Source organism: Mastomys coucha, unplaced genomic scaffold, assembly GCF_008632895.1.
Source record: "Mastomys coucha isolate ucsf_1 unplaced genomic scaffold, UCSF_Mcou_1 pScaffold21, whole genome shotgun sequence".
Taxonomy (NCBI): domain Eukaryota; kingdom Metazoa; phylum Chordata; class Mammalia; order Rodentia; family Muridae; genus Mastomys; species Mastomys coucha.
The window spans coordinates 168203813-168222269 of record NW_022196904.1 but is presented as its reverse complement, the minus strand read 5'-3'; the positions used below and the strand labels follow the sequence as shown (position 1 = coordinate 168222269).

The 18457-nt window shown below is 43.2% G+C and overlaps 2 protein-coding genes across 9 annotated transcripts in view; one reads left to right on the top strand and one right to left on the bottom strand.

Annotated features, from left to right (window-relative positions):
• The window catches only part of Marchf5 (membrane associated ring-CH-type finger 5), a 20135-nt gene extending 13816 nt beyond the window's left edge, over window positions 1–6319 (bottom strand). Inside the window, exons 1-2 of the mRNA XM_031390189.1 lie at window positions 5944–6319; window positions 81–283 (exon numbers count right to left, since the gene is read on the bottom strand). Coding sequence (XP_031246049.1) covers window positions 81–283; window positions 5944–5978 — 238 coding nt within the window. The 5' untranslated portion in view covers window positions 5979–6319. The remainder of the gene's footprint in view (window positions 1–80; window positions 284–5943) is intronic.
• Window positions 6153–18457, top strand: part of Cpeb3 (cytoplasmic polyadenylation element binding protein 3) — a 185504-nt gene continuing 173199 nt past the window's right edge. For 2 of the 8 annotated variants that reach the window (XM_031390182.1, XM_031390176.1), the window contains exon 1: window positions 6450–6558. The gene's annotated coding sequence lies outside the window, so the exon portion shown is untranslated. The other 6 variants (XM_031390180.1, XM_031390188.1, XM_031390186.1 and 3 more) reach the window with 6 other exon arrangements.

Below are 18457 nucleotides of genomic sequence, written 5' to 3'. Positions count from 1 at the left end.
CACACACACACACACACACACACACACGCATAGAAAAATAACAATGAACATGTCTGTGATATTCTTAAATCAGTCCTTACCCAGCTTTGGAAACACTATTAAGTACTCGGCATTGCACTGAGGACAGGCCACTCTGGCCGTGCTGTTTCCTCTCTGCTTCTCATCTACCCAGCGCTGTAGACAAGCCTGGTGAACCCACTTAGTAGATCCTCTGCACCTGCATGGTCTCACCCATTCAGCTGTTCTATCATCTTCATCGGTGGCAAAACACACCCAGCAACTTCTGTAAATTAAGAAAGAAATGTTTTACCTTTAGGGTTCCAGCCTCCTTCCTACACATAAAGCTCTTAGCTAATGGGATGGAACTATTATGCTGTATTGGAGAATTCCTGTAAAAATTATAGAGCCAAACAACCAATCTATTCCCAGTAGAGCTTTTCTTCTGCCTTGTTTTTTGTCTTCTACTACAGAATCTATTTTCTGAATTTTGTTTTTAATCCATCTTTTTTTTTTTTTGGACTCCATCTTTCTAGTAATTTCCCCTGACTAGTGAACTAGCAGGAACAGTTTCAACTATCTTTTGTTTATTAAGACCTCTTGAACTTAGAAAACCAAAGTGTTAGTGTTTTTATATATAGTTCCCCTACCCTCTCAATCCAGGATTACAAACATACTAGGCAGAATGTTCTGAGCCATATTCTCAGACCATTCAATTTTCAACTGAGGAAACCAAACAATTTTTTTGTTTTGTTTTGTTTTGTTTTTTTTCCGAGACAGGGTTTCTCTGTGTATCCCTGGCTGTCCTGGAACTCACTCTATAGAGCAGGCTGGCCTCGAACTCAGAAATCCATCTGCCTCTGCCTCCCAAGTGCTGCAATTAAAGGCATGTGCCACCACTGCCTGGCTCAAACAATTTTTAAAGCCCACTCCTTTCTCTTAATGATAAAGGATTGCTATAGGAAGAAAAAGGACATCACAACAATTTCTTTTCTGTTTCTTGTGGTTTTCTTTTGAGACAGAGCCTCACATGGCCTATGCTGGCCTTGAATTCTTAATCCCCCTACCTCAAATATTTAGCCAGGATTACAGGCATATACTATCATGCCCCACTCCATAGTAACAGCTTTAAGAAGTACAAGAGTTGGGCTGGAGAGATGGCTCAGTGGTTAAGAGCACTGACAGCTCTTCCAGAGGTCCTGAGTTCAATTCCCAGTTACCACATGGTAGCTCACATCCATCTGCAATGGGATCTGATACCCTTTTCTGGTGAGTGTGAAGACAGGTGCAGTGTACTCATATACATAAATAAATCTTAGAAGAAGAAGAAGAACAACTACAAGAGTTGAGTGTAGTGGCTTACTCCCATCTCTGAAGCCAGCACTTGGGAGGCAATAGAGACCTCTGAATTCAGATAAGCCTGAACTATGCAGCAACACCATCTCACAGACAGAGCAGAGAGTTGTAAGTTATTAGTATGGCAGAGTCACAGGGCCCTTGATTCAATACCACCACTGGGAAGAAGGGTGAAGAAGGTATAAATGACTTCAGGATGGCAATAATAAATTTGGATCTTTCCAAATTTGGATTTTTCTAAGGTCAAGAGGTCTTAAAAAGAAAAGATACTTGAAACTATTTCTGTACCCTAGTCAGAGAAAATTACTAGAAAGACAGATAAAAAAAAAAAGTTCAGAAAAATAGGTAAAACTCTATGGGAATAGATTGGTTGTTTGGATTTCCAAATTTAGATTTTTTTCCACTATCACAGGCAGAATTACTTTTATGTTAATATTAAAATAATTCTCTTTTGGAGGGTGGGCAGTGATGGCACAGGCCCAGAACTCAGGAGGAAGAGACAGGTAGATCTCTGAGTTAGAGGCCAGCCTGGTCTACAGAGCAACTTCCAGTACATCCAAGGCTACACAAAGAAACAGTTCTTGAAAAATTAAAACCAAACCAAACCAAACCAGAAAAACCCCCAAACAAAACAACAAGAACAAAAAGCCCCACAAAAGACAAAACAAACCCGCCCAAAACAAAAAGACCAAAAATCAAACCAATAACCCCCAAAATACTAATAAAGAAATGAAATTTAAAAATCTATATTTACAACTATAGTATAAGGATCCTACAAGTAAAATGCATGCAACAAAACTAAATAGGCCCAAAATCTACATTTCAATGAATTTTTAAAGAACCCTCCCTCATAGTTGGGTCTTAGTCTACAATATATGGTGTTGACTTTAATTGAAAGAAGTAAAACCTAGGAGAAGGGAACATTACTGTATAAAATAACAGAGAAGTCCTATAAACTGAAGCTGCAGCACCCAGGCAAACAAGGCCCCACTTTCCTGGTTTCTTTACTCCAAACCATGTATCTGTCTGTATGTAAAGAAATGTGGGTAAAGATACAAAGGAGACAAGGAAGGGTAAATATTAGGGGATGAGGAAGGACTGAATGCAGGTAATTGGTGCTGTTTTCTTGTTCTGTCATGGATCCCTCCTCCCCCCCATAAGTTTCTGGTGATAAATAAGTGTATACAAAGTATTCAATAGTGAAAGTGTAAAACCCAACATAAACCTCACAGTGTCCGAATGGCTATTCTAACTAAATAACTCTATCAAGTAGCAAATTTAAGCACATTTTTCTGGTTGGACACAGTGACACATTTGTGCAGTCCAGCAACTTGGAGAGTTGAGACAAGCCCAAGAAATCAGAGGCAACCCTGAGCAGCAAGACACAGTCTCTACAACTACCACCACTAAGCACCTTTTTTCTGAGAAAGCCTCTCATTACGTGGATGAAGCTCATCTCTGCCTCCTGGGCAACAGGATTAAAGGTATGTACCACCAAACTTTTAATCTATACTAAGCCTGGTACTAAACACTTTTAAAGATACTTCATTTTTCTTGGATAATTATACTGAATTTGCAATTTCTGTTTTCTGTTACTTTTCTTCCCCCAGACAAGGTCTCATGTGGTCTAGGTTAGCACAAATACTCTATGCAACTGAGCATAACTAAACTTCTGGACCACTTGTCTCCACCACTCTTTACACTGGAGATGAATTTGGGCTTTGTGTATATTTGGCAAACATGTTACCAGTTGAGTCACCCCCCCAGCCTACTAAACAAATTTTGATATTGATTTAACTCTCAGAGAACCCCTTTCCTCCACTGAAGTTTGTGAAGGGAAAAAGTGCTTTTCACTTAGGTAATTAGTTTCTATTAGAACAAGTGGTTTAATATGCACAGTGGGAAAGCCTGACTGTATAGTCAGGTACTACAAATGGATGTGTTCCCAGCTCTTGTAGAAAATCTTGGACTTCAATATGCACTCCAAGTAAAAACTTTCTATTAAAACTGGGGAAAAGGGGCAAAATGCTTCAGTGGGTAAAAGAACCTGCGGCAAAGCCTGACTATCTGACCTTGGTATGTAGGACACACATTTCGAAAGAAAGGAGCCAACCTCTGACCTCCACATATACAAAGGAAACTGAAAAACAAAATAACAAAAACCTAACTCTACCTTGTAGAAACACTTTACCCATACTTGGATATGACTTAGTCTCTGGGACTCTGAGAAACCCACATACATAGTCTCAAATTTTTTTCCTTGAGCACTACCTCTTTGTTCTTAATCCTCATGCTGAAGCCAGTATTAAAGTATCTTTTTTTTTCATTTTTTTATTAGATACTTTCTTTATTTACATGTCATATGATTTTTCTTTTCCCAGTTTCCCCTCCAGAAACAAACAAACAAACACAACAAGAACAAACCCCTGTTGGCCCCCCCCAAAAATCTTCAACTCTGCTTCATTAAAAAAAATTACCACCACTGCCCGGTTCCCATGCTCTCTTAAATTTTTTATTTTAAGGAGATAACACGTAAGTAGACAAGTAAGGCTACATATCAGTGCTAAGTAAGGGATGGGAACTGGTTCAGTTGAACCAGTGCTTACCTAGCATGCATGAAACTCTGGGTTCAATTCCCAGCACTGAATAAACCGAGTATGGTAGAGGCAGGAACAGTCACCTTCGTCATAAATTACATATATATGCATGTTTGTTTTCCTCATATTTTATAATGAAAAATTTCAAGCGTTCTAAAAAAAATTGGAAGGGGGCAAAAAGAATGTAGGAGCTGTGAGATGAGGAGTGATGTGCATTTGGTCTTCTGGCCTTGTGCTCATGCACCTACCGTAGCTATGGTTAACCCAGTAAGATCTACACACCACTGCATCAGGAATAGAGAAGGGACTCAAAGCCCCAGGCCTACCCTGAACTTTGGATACTGCCACTAGAGGAGGAGGGAGTAAATTTAGAGGTATGCTCACTGATAACTTGCCCAGGCTCCTGTAAATAACCCAGACTCATGCTTGTGCAAGCAATCCTAATTAAATTTAGTGGAACACACACAGAAACGAGGGGGTGATGGGACACAGAATGAGCGTTTCTTGGGAAGAAAACGCTCAGGAGAGGATGGGGATGAGCTACGGTGATGGGAGTGGAAAACGACCATAATAAGTTATATGTTTCTAAAAAGGACAGCCAGAATTCCCAAGTTTCTGTAACTGCTTCATTAGCACTCACTGGCTTTTATGAAATCCTCCAAAGAATATATGAGAAGCCAAGACAACATCTAGACATAAGAATTGTTCTAAATGTCACCACATAAATGTGAAAGTGGAATGTCATCAGAGCAAATAATTAACTATGCAATACCAGAATCAAGTCTATTTTAACTGGAATCGATGTGGCAGGCAGTAATCTCTCTGGTCATATTCAGTATGACACATCTAGTCAAGTATGATAAATTATAATGAAAGATAAACCTGAGAAGAGACCAGACTCCTAGACAACTGGAGAAACTGACAAGTTCACTAGTTCTAGCAGAATAGCTGCTAAGTACCAAGGATTTAGGATAAATTCTGACCTAGGCTTTAGAATAAAATGAGGGAGTAACTCCTTGCCTTCCCTGATGGATCTTTGATGCCCCCTCCCAGCCCCAGCAGTTAATGGTTATAACCTCAATCAAGAGAGGGCCTTCATTTAACAAGTTACAAAGTTGGATCTTAACTGCAGAGAGAGCATCACCTGCTGAAGTGAGTGGCCAGTTAGTCTACTTAGAGTTGCAAGCAACCACAAACATGAATTAGATTGAACAATTGGTCAGAACAGCAAGCAAGCAAGCAGCTGCCTTGGTGAAAAGGTGGACTTAGTTTAGTCTCCAAAACTCACTGGCTGGAATTTAAACGGCAGAGGGCAGTGCAGCAGACGTTTTCAAAGAGTTTTTACTGGCTGGAGACCCCAGGAATGGTCAACTGGTCCCAATACAAGCCCAAACGTGTCTGGGAACGCAACGATCATCAAGTGTGTTACGTGTTCAATGTTGCATGCATGTGGCTGTTTTCCATAACCTCTACTCTAGTGTGCCCGACCGTTAAGGCTCCCTTGTGGATATTCTGACCTTTCGGTTTGGGGGTAGGGATGGGATGGGATAGGGTGGGGTGGGGGTAAAGGAGAAACGAAACCCAGGCTTTTAAAAAAAAAGAATGCTCACCCTTGCATTGTGTAAGCGCAAGGGGCCATTCTCCAGAATTGATAATCAGTTCTTCCCAGTGGCGTCGCTGCCAAACCCTTTACAACATAGTCGGGGGAGAAATAGAAACTAATAGCATTGGTTAACAACAGCGCCTCTTCACCTCAAAACACAGACTTCGGCCAAAGCAGACCTCCCTCCTTTAACTAAGTTTCTAAGTCTACGACCCAGGCCGCTCGCCTGCTCTTCCCTCCAGTGCCATCTCCAAACTCAGAGCCCTTCTCCCGGCCTCCGGGCGGTGGAACTCTCGGCGGACCGCAGGATCCCCGCTCTCGGGGCCTCGAGGCCAGCATGGGCAGGCCCAGGTCGAAGGCCGGCGGTTCCCTGCCCCACGCTGCTCCTACCTGTCCAGCATCTGTTGAAGGGCTTGATCCGGCATCTTCCGCGGAGCCGGCGAGCTCGGCCCTCGCTCGCAGCCCCGCTCAGGGTCAGGCCCCGGGACAATAGCACTGAGAGGCGGCGGAGTAGGCCTCAGTCCCGCGGCGGCCGCGGACCCGCCACACGGCCTCCCGGCGTGGCTCCCAGAGACCCGCGGTGGCAGTGCGCGGCCGGCGGGCGACCGCAGAGGGCGGCGGGGAGCGAGGAGGAGGAGCCTGGGGCCGGGAGGCGGCGGTCGCGGCCCGGGTTCCTGCCGGTCCGCCCAGGGTTCCGGTCCATGGACCGCCGGGGCGCCGAGCTGCTGCCGGCGGAGGAGCTACCTCTGTGAGGTAAGAGTCACCGCCTCCGTGCGCGCCGGGGTCACGACGCAGGGGCGGCTCGGAGCAGCCTGGGAGATGTAGTCCTCGGACCGTCCCCGCTAGAGGCTGCACAGCCCGTCGGGACCCCCGCCGCCGTGCCCGCCGCCGCCGGGCCGGCGCCCTCCCGTTTCCTTCCTCCAGGGGGAAAAAAAATAAAAATGTCCTTCGGGCCGCCGTCCGGGAAGCGGCAGCATGTGGCGCTTCGCTGTCAGTAGCAACAAGGTCAGCGCCCCTTCTCCGCGTCTTGCCCCCTCAGCTCTCGCGCTCAGGTGGGACAGAGCCAGGTGAGGGGTGGCGGCGTGGTGGGCCAGTGTCTGGGCCGGGTCTAGCACGCCGGGCCGCGGCGGCGCGAGGCCGGGGGCTCGCTCGGGTCAGCCTTGGCCGCGTCAGAGCCCCATCTTCGGGGCTTAGTGCAAGGCTGCTCCGGAGGGGGCGGGTGGGTAAGCCGACAGTTCGCACCGGCGCCTCTTGTGTGTATGGCGGGGGATTAGGGGGGACATGGGGGTGGGACACGAGAACCCCTTTGCCTGTCCAGGAACCTTCTGGGAGGTGCTGTCGCCCAGCCCCGGAGGGCTTGCGGGCAGCCTCCAAAGGGGAGGCGCTGGTGGATAAACAGCCCTTGCTTGCTCAGCTGTGGGTTGTCAGCAGTGTTTGTTTCTTTCGGCAGCTGGTCACCGTTAACCATTCCTAGTCTCCTTGACACTTCTAAGCAGGTGGATCCGGGGCCGAGGGATCAAAAAAGGGAGAAGTCACAAATCATCCCTCTGTCTTCTCTGACGCTGGAAGGGGATAGCTTGGGAGGGTGGAAAGAGCTGTTGTTGACTTAAACAAATGCGTAATTTGGACGACCTGTGGCGTTGTTTAGTGCTGTGATTGGTGGGATGCTTTGGTAGCTTTCCGTTGGTTGTGCCTACTTTTTTTTTTTTATTTTTTATTTTTGCTAGCCAAACGTTTGTGGAATAGTCGAGCCTGGAATGGTTTCTCAGGCCTATAATCCCAGACTTGGGGAAACTGAGACAGAAGGATTACCTGGAGTTTGAAGCCACCTGGTCTGTATTATGAGTTCCAGAGTAGCTTAGACTATAGTTTAAAACAAACAAACAAACAAACAAACAAGCGAGCTAGGATATGGTAGGTGTCCAATCCTGTAACCCAGCACTGGAGAGAAGGAGGCAGGAGGATTAGGAGTTCAAGGTCAACCTCTACTACTAAAGAGTTTGACTCTGTCTCAAAAGAACAAACAAAAAGCTGCGTAGGCATGGCCAGCAGATCTGGGAGGTTCTTCGCAAATTAAAAACCAGTCCGGGTTACAGAGAGAGACCCTATCTCAAAACAGTAACCATCAAACCTACTTTTGTTTGTTTTAGTTTTTATTTGGCAAGGACTATGTATCTGCAGCACAAGGATGACTTAACTTCGAGATCCTCCTGTGTAGAGCTCCCCAGATCTGGAATTATATAGGCATGGCCCACTACACTCAGAACCGAAAGGCTTTCAAAATTATTGCTTAATGTAGATTTTTTACAACCAGCTCTTACCTGTGTAAATATTTTTGTATTAGTGTATACATGGTCAGGATAAACAAATAAATAAAATGCATACATTTATTTGACCTCTAGTTTCTGAAATTTGCATTTTGATGTTTATTTATTTTGAGACACGTTCTCACCATGCAGCCCTGGAATTCACTAGGTCCACCAGGCTGAGCTTGAATTCAGAAATTTGCCTCCCTCTGGCTCCTGTGATTAAAGGCTTGTACCAATATGCCAGGCTATTTTTATTCTTTTTTGTGGGGGTACACGTATGTGTGTAGAAGTCTAAGGTCAGCTTTGGGTGGATTCTGCTATTGTTCTCCAGACTGGGTTTCTCAAAGAACCCAGAGCTTGTTGGTACCTAAGCTAGCTGGCTGGTGAGCTCCAGGGGTCTGCCTATCCTTGTCCTCCCTGGGACAGGGCTGTAGATGCCACAGGCACACTTGGCTTTTATGTGGGCACTAGGGGCTGGACCTTGGGTTTTCATGCTTGTATAACAAGTACTTTATATCTAGAGCCTCTGGAAGCATGCATGGCTTTATGAAATATTTTAGGATGCTATAATTAATATTCCTTCTCATGGAAAGAGAAATAGGCCACCAACCTTTGGAAGGAAAACGAGATTAAGCAGGGTATGTAATATTTAACTTATTTTTTGCTTCGTGTACTATCTGAGCCACCTTCTAGCGTGTGTTTCTCTTTTATCCACGTGGGATATAGACTGACACAAAGTCCACTTAGCTTTGTGATTTGTACTAAGGGGAATTCCCATTTCTTCTTCTTTTTCTTCTTCTTCTTCTTTTTTTTTTTTTTTTAAATGTTGTTGTTTTGTATGTTTGCTTGAGGATCTTACATGGCACAGTCTGGCCTGGAACATAAGTAAGGGTGATCTACATCATGATTTTCCTGCATCTACCAAGTGATAGGATTACAGGTCACCAGCTACTATGACCAGCTCTTCTCTTGTTGGTTTTCTTTTTTTTTTTTTTAATTAAAAAAATTGATTTATTATGTGTATGAGTGTTTTGCTTGCCTGTATGTTTGTGTACTATATGCATGCAGTGCCTACAGAGTCCAGAAAGGGGCATTAAATCTCTTGAGATTGTAGTCACAGATAGTTGCAAGCCACCACATGGGTAATGGGAATTGAGCCTGGGTTCTCAAAATGAATAGTTAGCTCTCTTAACAGCTGAGCATCTCTCCAGTTTATATGGGTTTGTTATCACTCCCTCCCATATACCACCCCCCCCCCCACGTACTTCTTTTCAGACAGTATCTTGCTATGTAGTCCTGGCTGGCATGTAACTCAATAGATGGCTATGTTGTATTCCATCTTTCTGAAACCGGCTTCCGTCACTTCCTGAAGAGTGAGGTTATAGGTCCACCATGCCTCCCCCTCCTCCTTTTTAAAGATTGGGTTTCCCTCTGTAGTCTAGGCTGGTCTCCATAGCCCACGATGTCCTTTAACTGGTGGCAATTCTTTTGCCAGAAACTTCTAAGTTCAGAGTTCTGCAGGGATGACCTATCACACCCTACTTTATAATGTGTATTTTACTCTAAATTGGAAAATATGATTTAGTTCTGTGATAACAAATCCCATTTACATTAGCCTTATTTCAAAAAATGATTTTATATTTATGTTTTTATGAAGAGTCAATTTCCTGTCCTTTTTAAAAACCCTTCTTAGTAGAGAATAAATTCTGTTTGGGGGACTGTGTGTGGGTATACACCAGTAATAAGGCCCTGGATTTTGTTCCTTAGCCACATTAGGGAAAAGAGAGAGAAGAATGATATTCACTGAGCTCCTGTCTTTTAGCTTATATGGATAATAGTGCATGTCGCTAAGCTTGTTCAATCCTCCTCCACTCTAACCCACATGGTGGAAGGAGAGAATGGGTTGCTGAAAGTTCTTCTCTGACTTACACACTATTGTGAGGCATATGCAACCCCTCTCCACAGTAACTAAATGCTTTATAAAAGAAAAATATAAGAAGTCACTTACAGAATAATATATGAAGCTGAATCTTGTGGATCACATCTGTAATCGCAGCACTCAGGAAAATGAGGCAGGAGGATTGCTATGAGTTCAAGGCCAACCAGGGTTACAAATTTAGTTCAAGGCCAGCCTGAGCTACAGAGTGAAACCTGTCTCAAAACCAAGAAACATTCAATCTTAAAATAAAAAAAGAAGCAATAGGGGCTGGAGAGATGGCTCAGCGGTTAAGAGCACTGACTGCTCTTCTGAATGAAGGTCTTGAGTTCAAATTTCAGCAACATGATGGCTCACAACCATCCATAATGAGATCTGATGCCCTCTTCTGGGGTGTCTGAAGACAGCTACAGTGTATTTACATATAATAAATTAAAAAAAAAAAAAGAAGCAATAAATATAACTGAAAAGAAAAAAATATAAAAACTTCATTTTTGTATTAGTATAGGTCAAAATCATGATTAATAGAATTTATAAATTCTTGCACTAGATAGAGCCGACAAGATCAGATGTTCAGGGCCATCTTCAGCCATATAGAGAAGTTCAAGGCCTGGCTAATGTGAGAATCTATCTCCAAAAATTGAATTAGAAAATTAGAAACTGAGTATATGCTGAGCCTGGCCACCTGAGTTGGGTCCTTGGGACTCTCATGGTAGACAGAACGCTGTCCTCTGACCACCACAGCAAGCGCTGTCAAATGTGTGCTGTCCCACCATTAAAAACAATATAAATGTATTTCATACACATAGTTTGTGGTGAGTAGTAGTCAGCCACGGGAGTAGCCAGCATGACTAGTGACATCGGTTCATGACTAGTGACATCGTTTATGACTAGTGACATCGGTTCATGGCTAGTGACATCGGTTCATGACTAGTGACATCGGTTCATGACTAGTGACATCGGTTTATGACTAGTGACATCGGTTTATGACTAGTGACATAGGTTTATGACTAGTGACTCGGTTTATGACTAGTGACATCGGTTTATGACTAGTGACATCGGTTTATGACTAGTGACATCGGTTTATGACTAGTGACATCGGTTTTTGCCCATTGGTATAGTTTTAGCAGAAATTAATTTACTGAAAATGTAAAAAGATTTTCCATGCCTCAGGTGGGAAGAATGAAAGTTGACAATGTTGATTAATCTTAAGAGTTATAGAATATGTTAATATTCTATATTTAAAAATGCTTTCTTATGAACTATTCTAAATATATCCAGAAATGTAAAATAATGAATGATTTAATGTTCTTCTATCACACTTGTTTTGAACTGTCTGCCAAAAGGTGGTTTTTCAGAGAAATAATCTAACATCTCCAGGCATCCTCCAAAGCACCGTCATTGCCAAAGTTAGTGATAAGCTGTGGGCTGAGCCCTCATTTCAGGCTATGAGAGGCTCTTGTTAATTCCTCCTGCAGATGTGCCCAGAGAATTCATAATGTAAATGGGCACTAGAATAGCAAATTAAACTGTAGTTACCCTTTAGGAACCCAGAGAATGTTTGTGCTTGCTAAATGAAAAGGTACTCAGACATAAAACATTACGCAATGATAATGTGGCAGTGTATGGAAAGCCACCAGCTTAGCATAGAAATACAGAGGAACCCACAAGTTTGTAGAAGACCCATGTGGGCTACCGTGCTAAAGAGATTGTCTTGACATGGGCTGTGGCACTACCTGATGTCACTAAAGAGACAGAGAAGAGATTGGGTCTGGATTTGGATGAAAAGATGTCAAGACAGGAATTAACCTCTCTGACTCTAATTGTAGGCCTCTGTTGTATAAGCGGGAACATATGTTTGTCTGAGGGTGTATGAAATAATGAAAAGGCTTTGAACTAACTCAGCAGTGGGAATAAAGAGAAGTAAAAGCAAGTACACTCTGCCTTTGTGAGGTCTGCTGATTGGTGGGAGAATCATCGTAAATGGTAACTTGGAATTGAGCACTTACAAGGAATTATAATTAAAGGCGTGACAGGGAGGCCAGGGCAAGCTTTTCTGAGGGACTGTCTAGAATACTAAGGACAGAAGAGCAGTCATTAACTAGAAAAGAGAGGAGAGAGTACTCAGGCCGAAGAACATGTGTAAATGCCCCATGAGGCCTTGCTTTGATAAATAAAAGAAATTGAAACAAAGAGATTTTAAAGTAACTTTGATCCCTAAAGTTCAAGTGACCGGCAATGAAGGGTTCCACAGGCTTGTGTTAGGAATTTTGCCCTTAGTAGAGATGAAAACTCACATGGGTGGGGTAGGCCTGACATGAGAAAGACGCATTGTGTAGGAAATTGAGTTAGTTTATAGTTAGAAGGTTGTCCTGGAAATTTTGATCAGTGTGTCCTTTAGTGGAACTAAACTGGCTATCCTGGATTGCTGTCTCTATTTTTGTTTGTTTGTTTGTTTGAGACAGGGTTTCTCTCTGTATACCAGGCTGGCCTCAAACTCACAAAGACCCACCTACCTTTATCATCTGCGTGCTGGGATTAAAGGCATGTGCCACTACATATGACTATCCACTTTCTTTCTAATAATGTCTTGCTTTGTAGTCCAGGCTGGCCTCAAATTTATGATGCTTTGTCTCTGCTTTCCTAGAGTTGAGGTAATCAAGCATGTGCCATCATGCCTGGTTTGCTCATTACTAGTTCTTTAAGATTCACAGTTGCATATATCAGTTGATCATCAAAAGCAGTAAGGGCAGGAACCTGGAAGCAGGAGCTGATACAGAGGCCATGGAGGGGTGATGCTTACTGGCTTCCACCTCATGGTTTGCCAGCTTTTTTGCTTGTTGTTTTATAGAACTCAGGACCATAGCCTAGGATGGCACTACTTAAATAGGCTGGGCCCTTCCCCATCAATCACTAGTAAGAAAATTCCTTACAGCTGGATCTTATGGAGGCTGGATCTCATTTTCTCAGTTGAGATTCCCTCCTTTGTGATGTCTTTACCTTGTGGCAAGTTGACATCAAACTAGCCAATATTGGAAGAAAAGAATTATAGGGAAGTGTAATATATTTTCCCTTCTGTAGCTTAACCCGGGAATGTCCATTTTATTTAGCTATTTTGATTTTGTTTTGGCCTGGAACTTGAATTTCAAGGTTTGCTATTTCCACAGCCCTCTGAATCTTAGACTCTCACTAACATTCAGAGCGCCCTATTCAGAGGCAGCTAGGGCCTCTGTTGGAAGGGCTAATGATGCCAGTGAACCTGAAACAGGAGGTGCCATGGAGTAGTAAAAATAGACTGTTAAAGGGAGAAAATAGAGTTTAGAAAAACACAGACTGCAGCTACCCAGAATTCAAACAGTTTGAAGATAATTTGCTGAAAAATTAGAAAAATGAAGCAACATTTGGATTTTTTTCTGGTAACTTATTCACTTTACATCCTGCTCACTGCCCTCCTTCCACAATCCTGCCCACTTCTCTGAGCCGGCTCCCCCCACCCTCGGGAAAGAAAGAACTGACTCCTGCGAGTTGTCGGCTGATCTCCACATTTGCACCTTGCTGGACACAAGTACATAAATCATTTTTTAAATGTACATTCTGGAAACCAAAGTCAAATTTACTAATTTATTATTTTCAGTCCCAGTTAGCTATTGAAAGGGAGAAAATAGGACCCCACAATTAGAAGGGCTTGTCTGTCTGTCTGTCACTCTCTTCTTTTTCCTCCTGTTCTTTTTTTCATTCATTTTACAGGTATAGGAATTTCCGTGCATGTATGTCTGTGCACTATGTGTGCAGTGCCTGATGAGGCCAGAAGAAGGTGTCAAGTTCTGGAGTTAAATGTGGTTCTAAGTCACCAAGTGTGTACTGGGAACCCAACTTGTGTCCTCCATAGGAGACGTAAATACTCCTAACTCTGAGCCATCTCTCCAGCCTTGAAAGTTTCTTCTCCTCTTCTGTGTGTGCATGTGTGCGCGGTGTGCTTGTGTGTGTGTGTGATTGGTTGGTTGGTTGGCTTTTTGTTTTTTTTGAGACAGGGTTCCACTGTGTATCCCTAGCTGTCTTGGAACTCACTCTGTAGACCAGGCTGGCCTCCAACTCAGAGATCTCTGCCTTCTGAGTGCTGGGATTAAAGGTGTATGCCACCTTTAATGGCTTGAAGGGTTCTTCTTTACCTGCCAGGTACATCTATGGAAAACACATAGCCAACCCTCATGCCACATGATGAAAAATTGATTTTTTTCCCTCAGAGATAAAACAAGAATGTATACTCCTGAAAGTTGTTTTCAACAGTGTCCTAGAGGCTCTAGTCAGGTTAATTAAGTAAGAAAAGAAACAAAAAGCACCTGTGCTGGTTAGTTTTTTGTCAATTTGACTGAAACAGAGTCTGTGGGCCTTGTCTGTGGCCATTTTCTCAACTGCCAATTGACTTGGGAGGGCCCACATCCCACTGTGGGAAGTGCTACCCCTGAACAGGTGGGCCTGGGTTGTGTAAGAAAGCAAGCTGAGTGTGCCATGGAGAGAGAGCAAGCCTGTAAGAAGCATTCCTCCCTTGTCTCTGCTTCAGTTGCTGACTCCTGGGTTTTTATTTGAATTCATGCCTTTACTTCTATCTTAGTCAGGGTTTTACTGCTGTGAACAGACAGCATGACCAAGGCAAATCTTATAAAAACAACATTTAATTGGGGCTGGCTTACAGGTTCAGAGATTTAGTTCAGTATCATCAAGGTTGAAGCATAGTATCCAGGCAGGCATGGCACAGGCAGAGCTGAGAGATCTACATCTTTATCTGAAGGCTGCTAGCAGAATACTGACTTCCCAGTCAGCTAGGATGAGAGTCTTATAACCCACACCCACTGTGACACACCTACTCCAATAAGGCCACACCTCCTAATAGTGCCACTGCCTGGGCCAAGCATACACAAACCATGACAGCATCCTTTGATGATGGGTTATAACATGGAAAGAGAAATATTTTCCTGCTGTGATGGTTTGAATATGCTTGGCCTAGGAAATGGCACTGTTAGTAGGTGTGGCCTTATTGGAGTAGGCGTGGCTTTGTTGGAGGAAGTATGTCACTGTGGGGATGGGCAATGAGACCCTCCTCCTAGCTGCCCGAGAGAGTCAGTCTTCTCCTGGTTCCCTTTGGAACAAGATGTAGAACTCTCAGCTCCTTCTCCAGCGCCATGCCTGCCTGGATGCTGCCATGCTTCCTGCCATGATGATAATGGACTGAACCTCAGAACCAGTAAGCCAGCCCCAATTAAATGTTGTCCTTTATAAGAGTTTCATTGGTCATGGTGCCTCCTTACAGCAATGGAAACTCTAACTATGACACCTCCCCAAGTTGCTTTTGGTCATGCTGTTTAATCACAGTGACAGATGCAAACTAGAACAGAAATTGGTTCTAGACCAGGCTGTAACTGCGACAAACCTGACTATGTTGTTTGTTGGGAAGATTGTGGGAGCATGTGAAGTTTTGGGCTAGAAAAGTCTGTAGAATTCTCAGAAATTAATGAGTTGTTATGAGAGCTCAGAAAATAGAAATGTGGAGAGAGGTGCAGATGATGGGGGCCAGGCTTGTGAAGTTTCAGAGCAAAGCAGGCCAATAAGCAGCTCTCCTCCATGCTTCCTGACTCTTCTCTTGTTTGAATTTTTGACCTGACTTTCTTAATGATGACTGATTGGGACATGGAAACCAAGCCAAGCCTGCTGTCTCCAAGCTGTCTCTGGTCAGTATTTTATCTCAGCGACAGACAGGCAGATTGATACCACATCCACATTGCAAAGGAAGAAGAAAAGCTTTTTTTTTTTTAAGATTTTTTTTTTTTAAAGATTTATTTATTTCATGTATATGAGTACACCATTGCTCTCTTCAGACACACCAGAAGAGGGCATCAGGCCCCATTGCAGATGGTTGTGAGCCACCATGTGGTTGCTGCGAATTAAACTCAGGACCTCTGGAAGAGCAGTCAATGCTCTTAACCACTGAGCCATCTCCCCAGCTCAAGAAAAACTATACACACACACACACACACACACACACACACACACACACACACACACACATATATATATTTTTTTTTTCTGATGAAATGATCTTATGCTTAGAAAACTCAAAGGAGCTGACTCAGCTCTGAGTATGTCTTTCTGCTGCTCGCTGTAAGGGGAACATATGCCTGTGCTGTGAGGTGTGCCTTTCTTTCTGAGAACCTCTCCCATTGCCTTTGTGTTTTAAAGTCTATTAAAACATCTTTAGGCTTGGAGAGATGGCTCAGTGGTTAGAAGCACTGACTGCTCTTCCAGAGTTCCTGAGTTCAATTCCCAGCAACCACATGGTGCTTCTGTAATGGATCTGACACCCTCTTCTAGTGTGTCTGAAGACAGCTACAGTGTACTCATATAAATAAAATAAATAAATAGATCTTAAAAAAAATCCTTAATGAGGCCTGGCATGGTGGGGCTCAGGAAGCATAGGCAGGTATTCTGTGAGTTCAGGGCTGACCTGGTATATATAGTAAGACCCTCTCTCAGAACAAAACAGAACACTATGAAAACTTTAATGAAAAGAATTTCAAGGAATTGCAAAAAAACAAATACTAGAACCAAAATGCAAGTTTAATAAGATTACACGTTATAAGATCAAAATGGAAGATCTATTGTATATCTGTACATTAGCAGTGACCAATACAGGAATAAAAGTAAGAAAAAGAAGTTTCATTTATAAAAACATCAAAAGGAAGAAAATAAGGACAGGAATACAGCTTAGTTTGTAAAATACTTTCCAAACATGCACAGGACCCTAGTTTTAATCCCTATCACCACATAAACCTGGGTGTGGCAGTGGATGCTACTAATCACAGCACTGGGGAGTTGAGGCAGGAGGATTAGAAGTTCAGAGTTAGCCTCGGCTATATACTAAGTTCAAGGTTAGTTGGGCTACATTAGAACAGTGACATTGGACTGGCAAGATGGCTTAGTGGGTAGAAGCACTGGATCCCTAGATCCTAGTGTACGAAGAGAGAACTAACTCTGACTCAGTATGTGCACCTTGGCAACACGCATCCATACTTACACTCCCACATGTCAACTGTCATGTCAAATGTATATAAAAAGAACATGGTAAAATGAAAATACAACACAAAGGAATCAGCTTAACAAAACTAGTGAGTAACATCTGAAAACTAAGAAATTAAATATCCAGCAATTGGAAAGAGTTCATCAAAGATTGTGTATGAGTGTGTCAGTGTTTATGTGTGTGTGCCTGCCATGCCAGGTGTAAGGAGCCCAGAGGGCAGCTTTTACAAGTTGGTTCTCTCCTTTGATGATGTGAGTCCTGCAAATCTGAACTTGGGTTATTAAGCTTGGCAGGGATTTCCTTTACTTGCTGGGCCTTCTTATTGGTGTTGATTTCCTGATCTTTAAAGCTCACTAAAATACTACAATAATGAAGATAGCATAGTGGTGTCAAGTTATTTTCAATAAGGGCACCAGAATAATCTAATAGGCAGAATGGATATATTTCCATTTTAGCTAGGCAGTCACATGCAAATGAATGGTGTTGGACTCCTACCTCATGCCACATTAAAAATTAACTAAAAATTGATAAAAAACCAAAATGTTAGAGGCCAAAGTATAAGGGCTACAGAGATCCTGACTTAAAAGAACAAAACACTACAACAGAAAGTCCAGTTAGGAAATCTGAATCTAAGCTGGTGCACGCCTTTAACCCCAGCATTTGGGAGGCAGAGGCAGGTGGATTTCTGAGTTCGAGGCCAGCCTGGTCTACAGAGTGAATTCCAGGACATCCAGGGCTACACAGAGAAACCCTGTCTCGAAACAAAACAAAACACAACAACAACAACAAAAAGTATAAAATTCGTAGAAGAAAGTGTAACTTTAGTTTTTCAAACCTTATTTTTAATGATTGTTCTTAAACACTTTAACTTCCCTTGTAGCCCACCACCCACCAGAGGTAGTGGAAAAGAATGGATATGGGGGTGTTGGGGATTGGGAGGGGAAGTGTTCCTGTTTAGAAAGGTTCTTTGGAGCAATTCCTATCTGCATTGTCTGGAAATCAGCAATTCAATTCATTCACAAACACCTCACAGATACACCAGCAGTCCAGTTCAGTAGAGCTGGATCAGCAACAGCAGTGACTCGACCTAGCAGAGAGACAGCCAGGCCTCAGCTTGGCTCAAGTCTGCAGGAGGGACCTGGAGGGACACCAGGAGAAATTCTTAGCTGTGCCTCTCTCTCAGGGAAGACATGAGACCCACAAGCATTGTGCAGCTAGCTGTACCAGCAAGCCAAGCTTGCTCTGTCACTCTGTGACATCCTATTTATACCCTTCAAACATCATGTGTCTTCCATGTGCCTCAGCACATGCATCCAGTCAGCCTGAGTCCACTGAAGTGGCAAGAAACTGCAGCACACCACCAGAGGTTTTTTGGTGTGTTTCTCTATGAAGTCCTGACAAATGCAGCTCAACTATGCAACGTAAGGTGGACCAATGCATGCATGTTGTTAGCAAAGAATCCTTCATGTGGCCTTTCACGTGCTTGCTTTAGCAGAACATCCTCTTTCCTGTGTCTGTTTCAGTGAAGTTCCTTCACGAGTCTACCTTCGCCTTTCAAACCTGTGTCCACTTTTTTTTTTTTTTTTA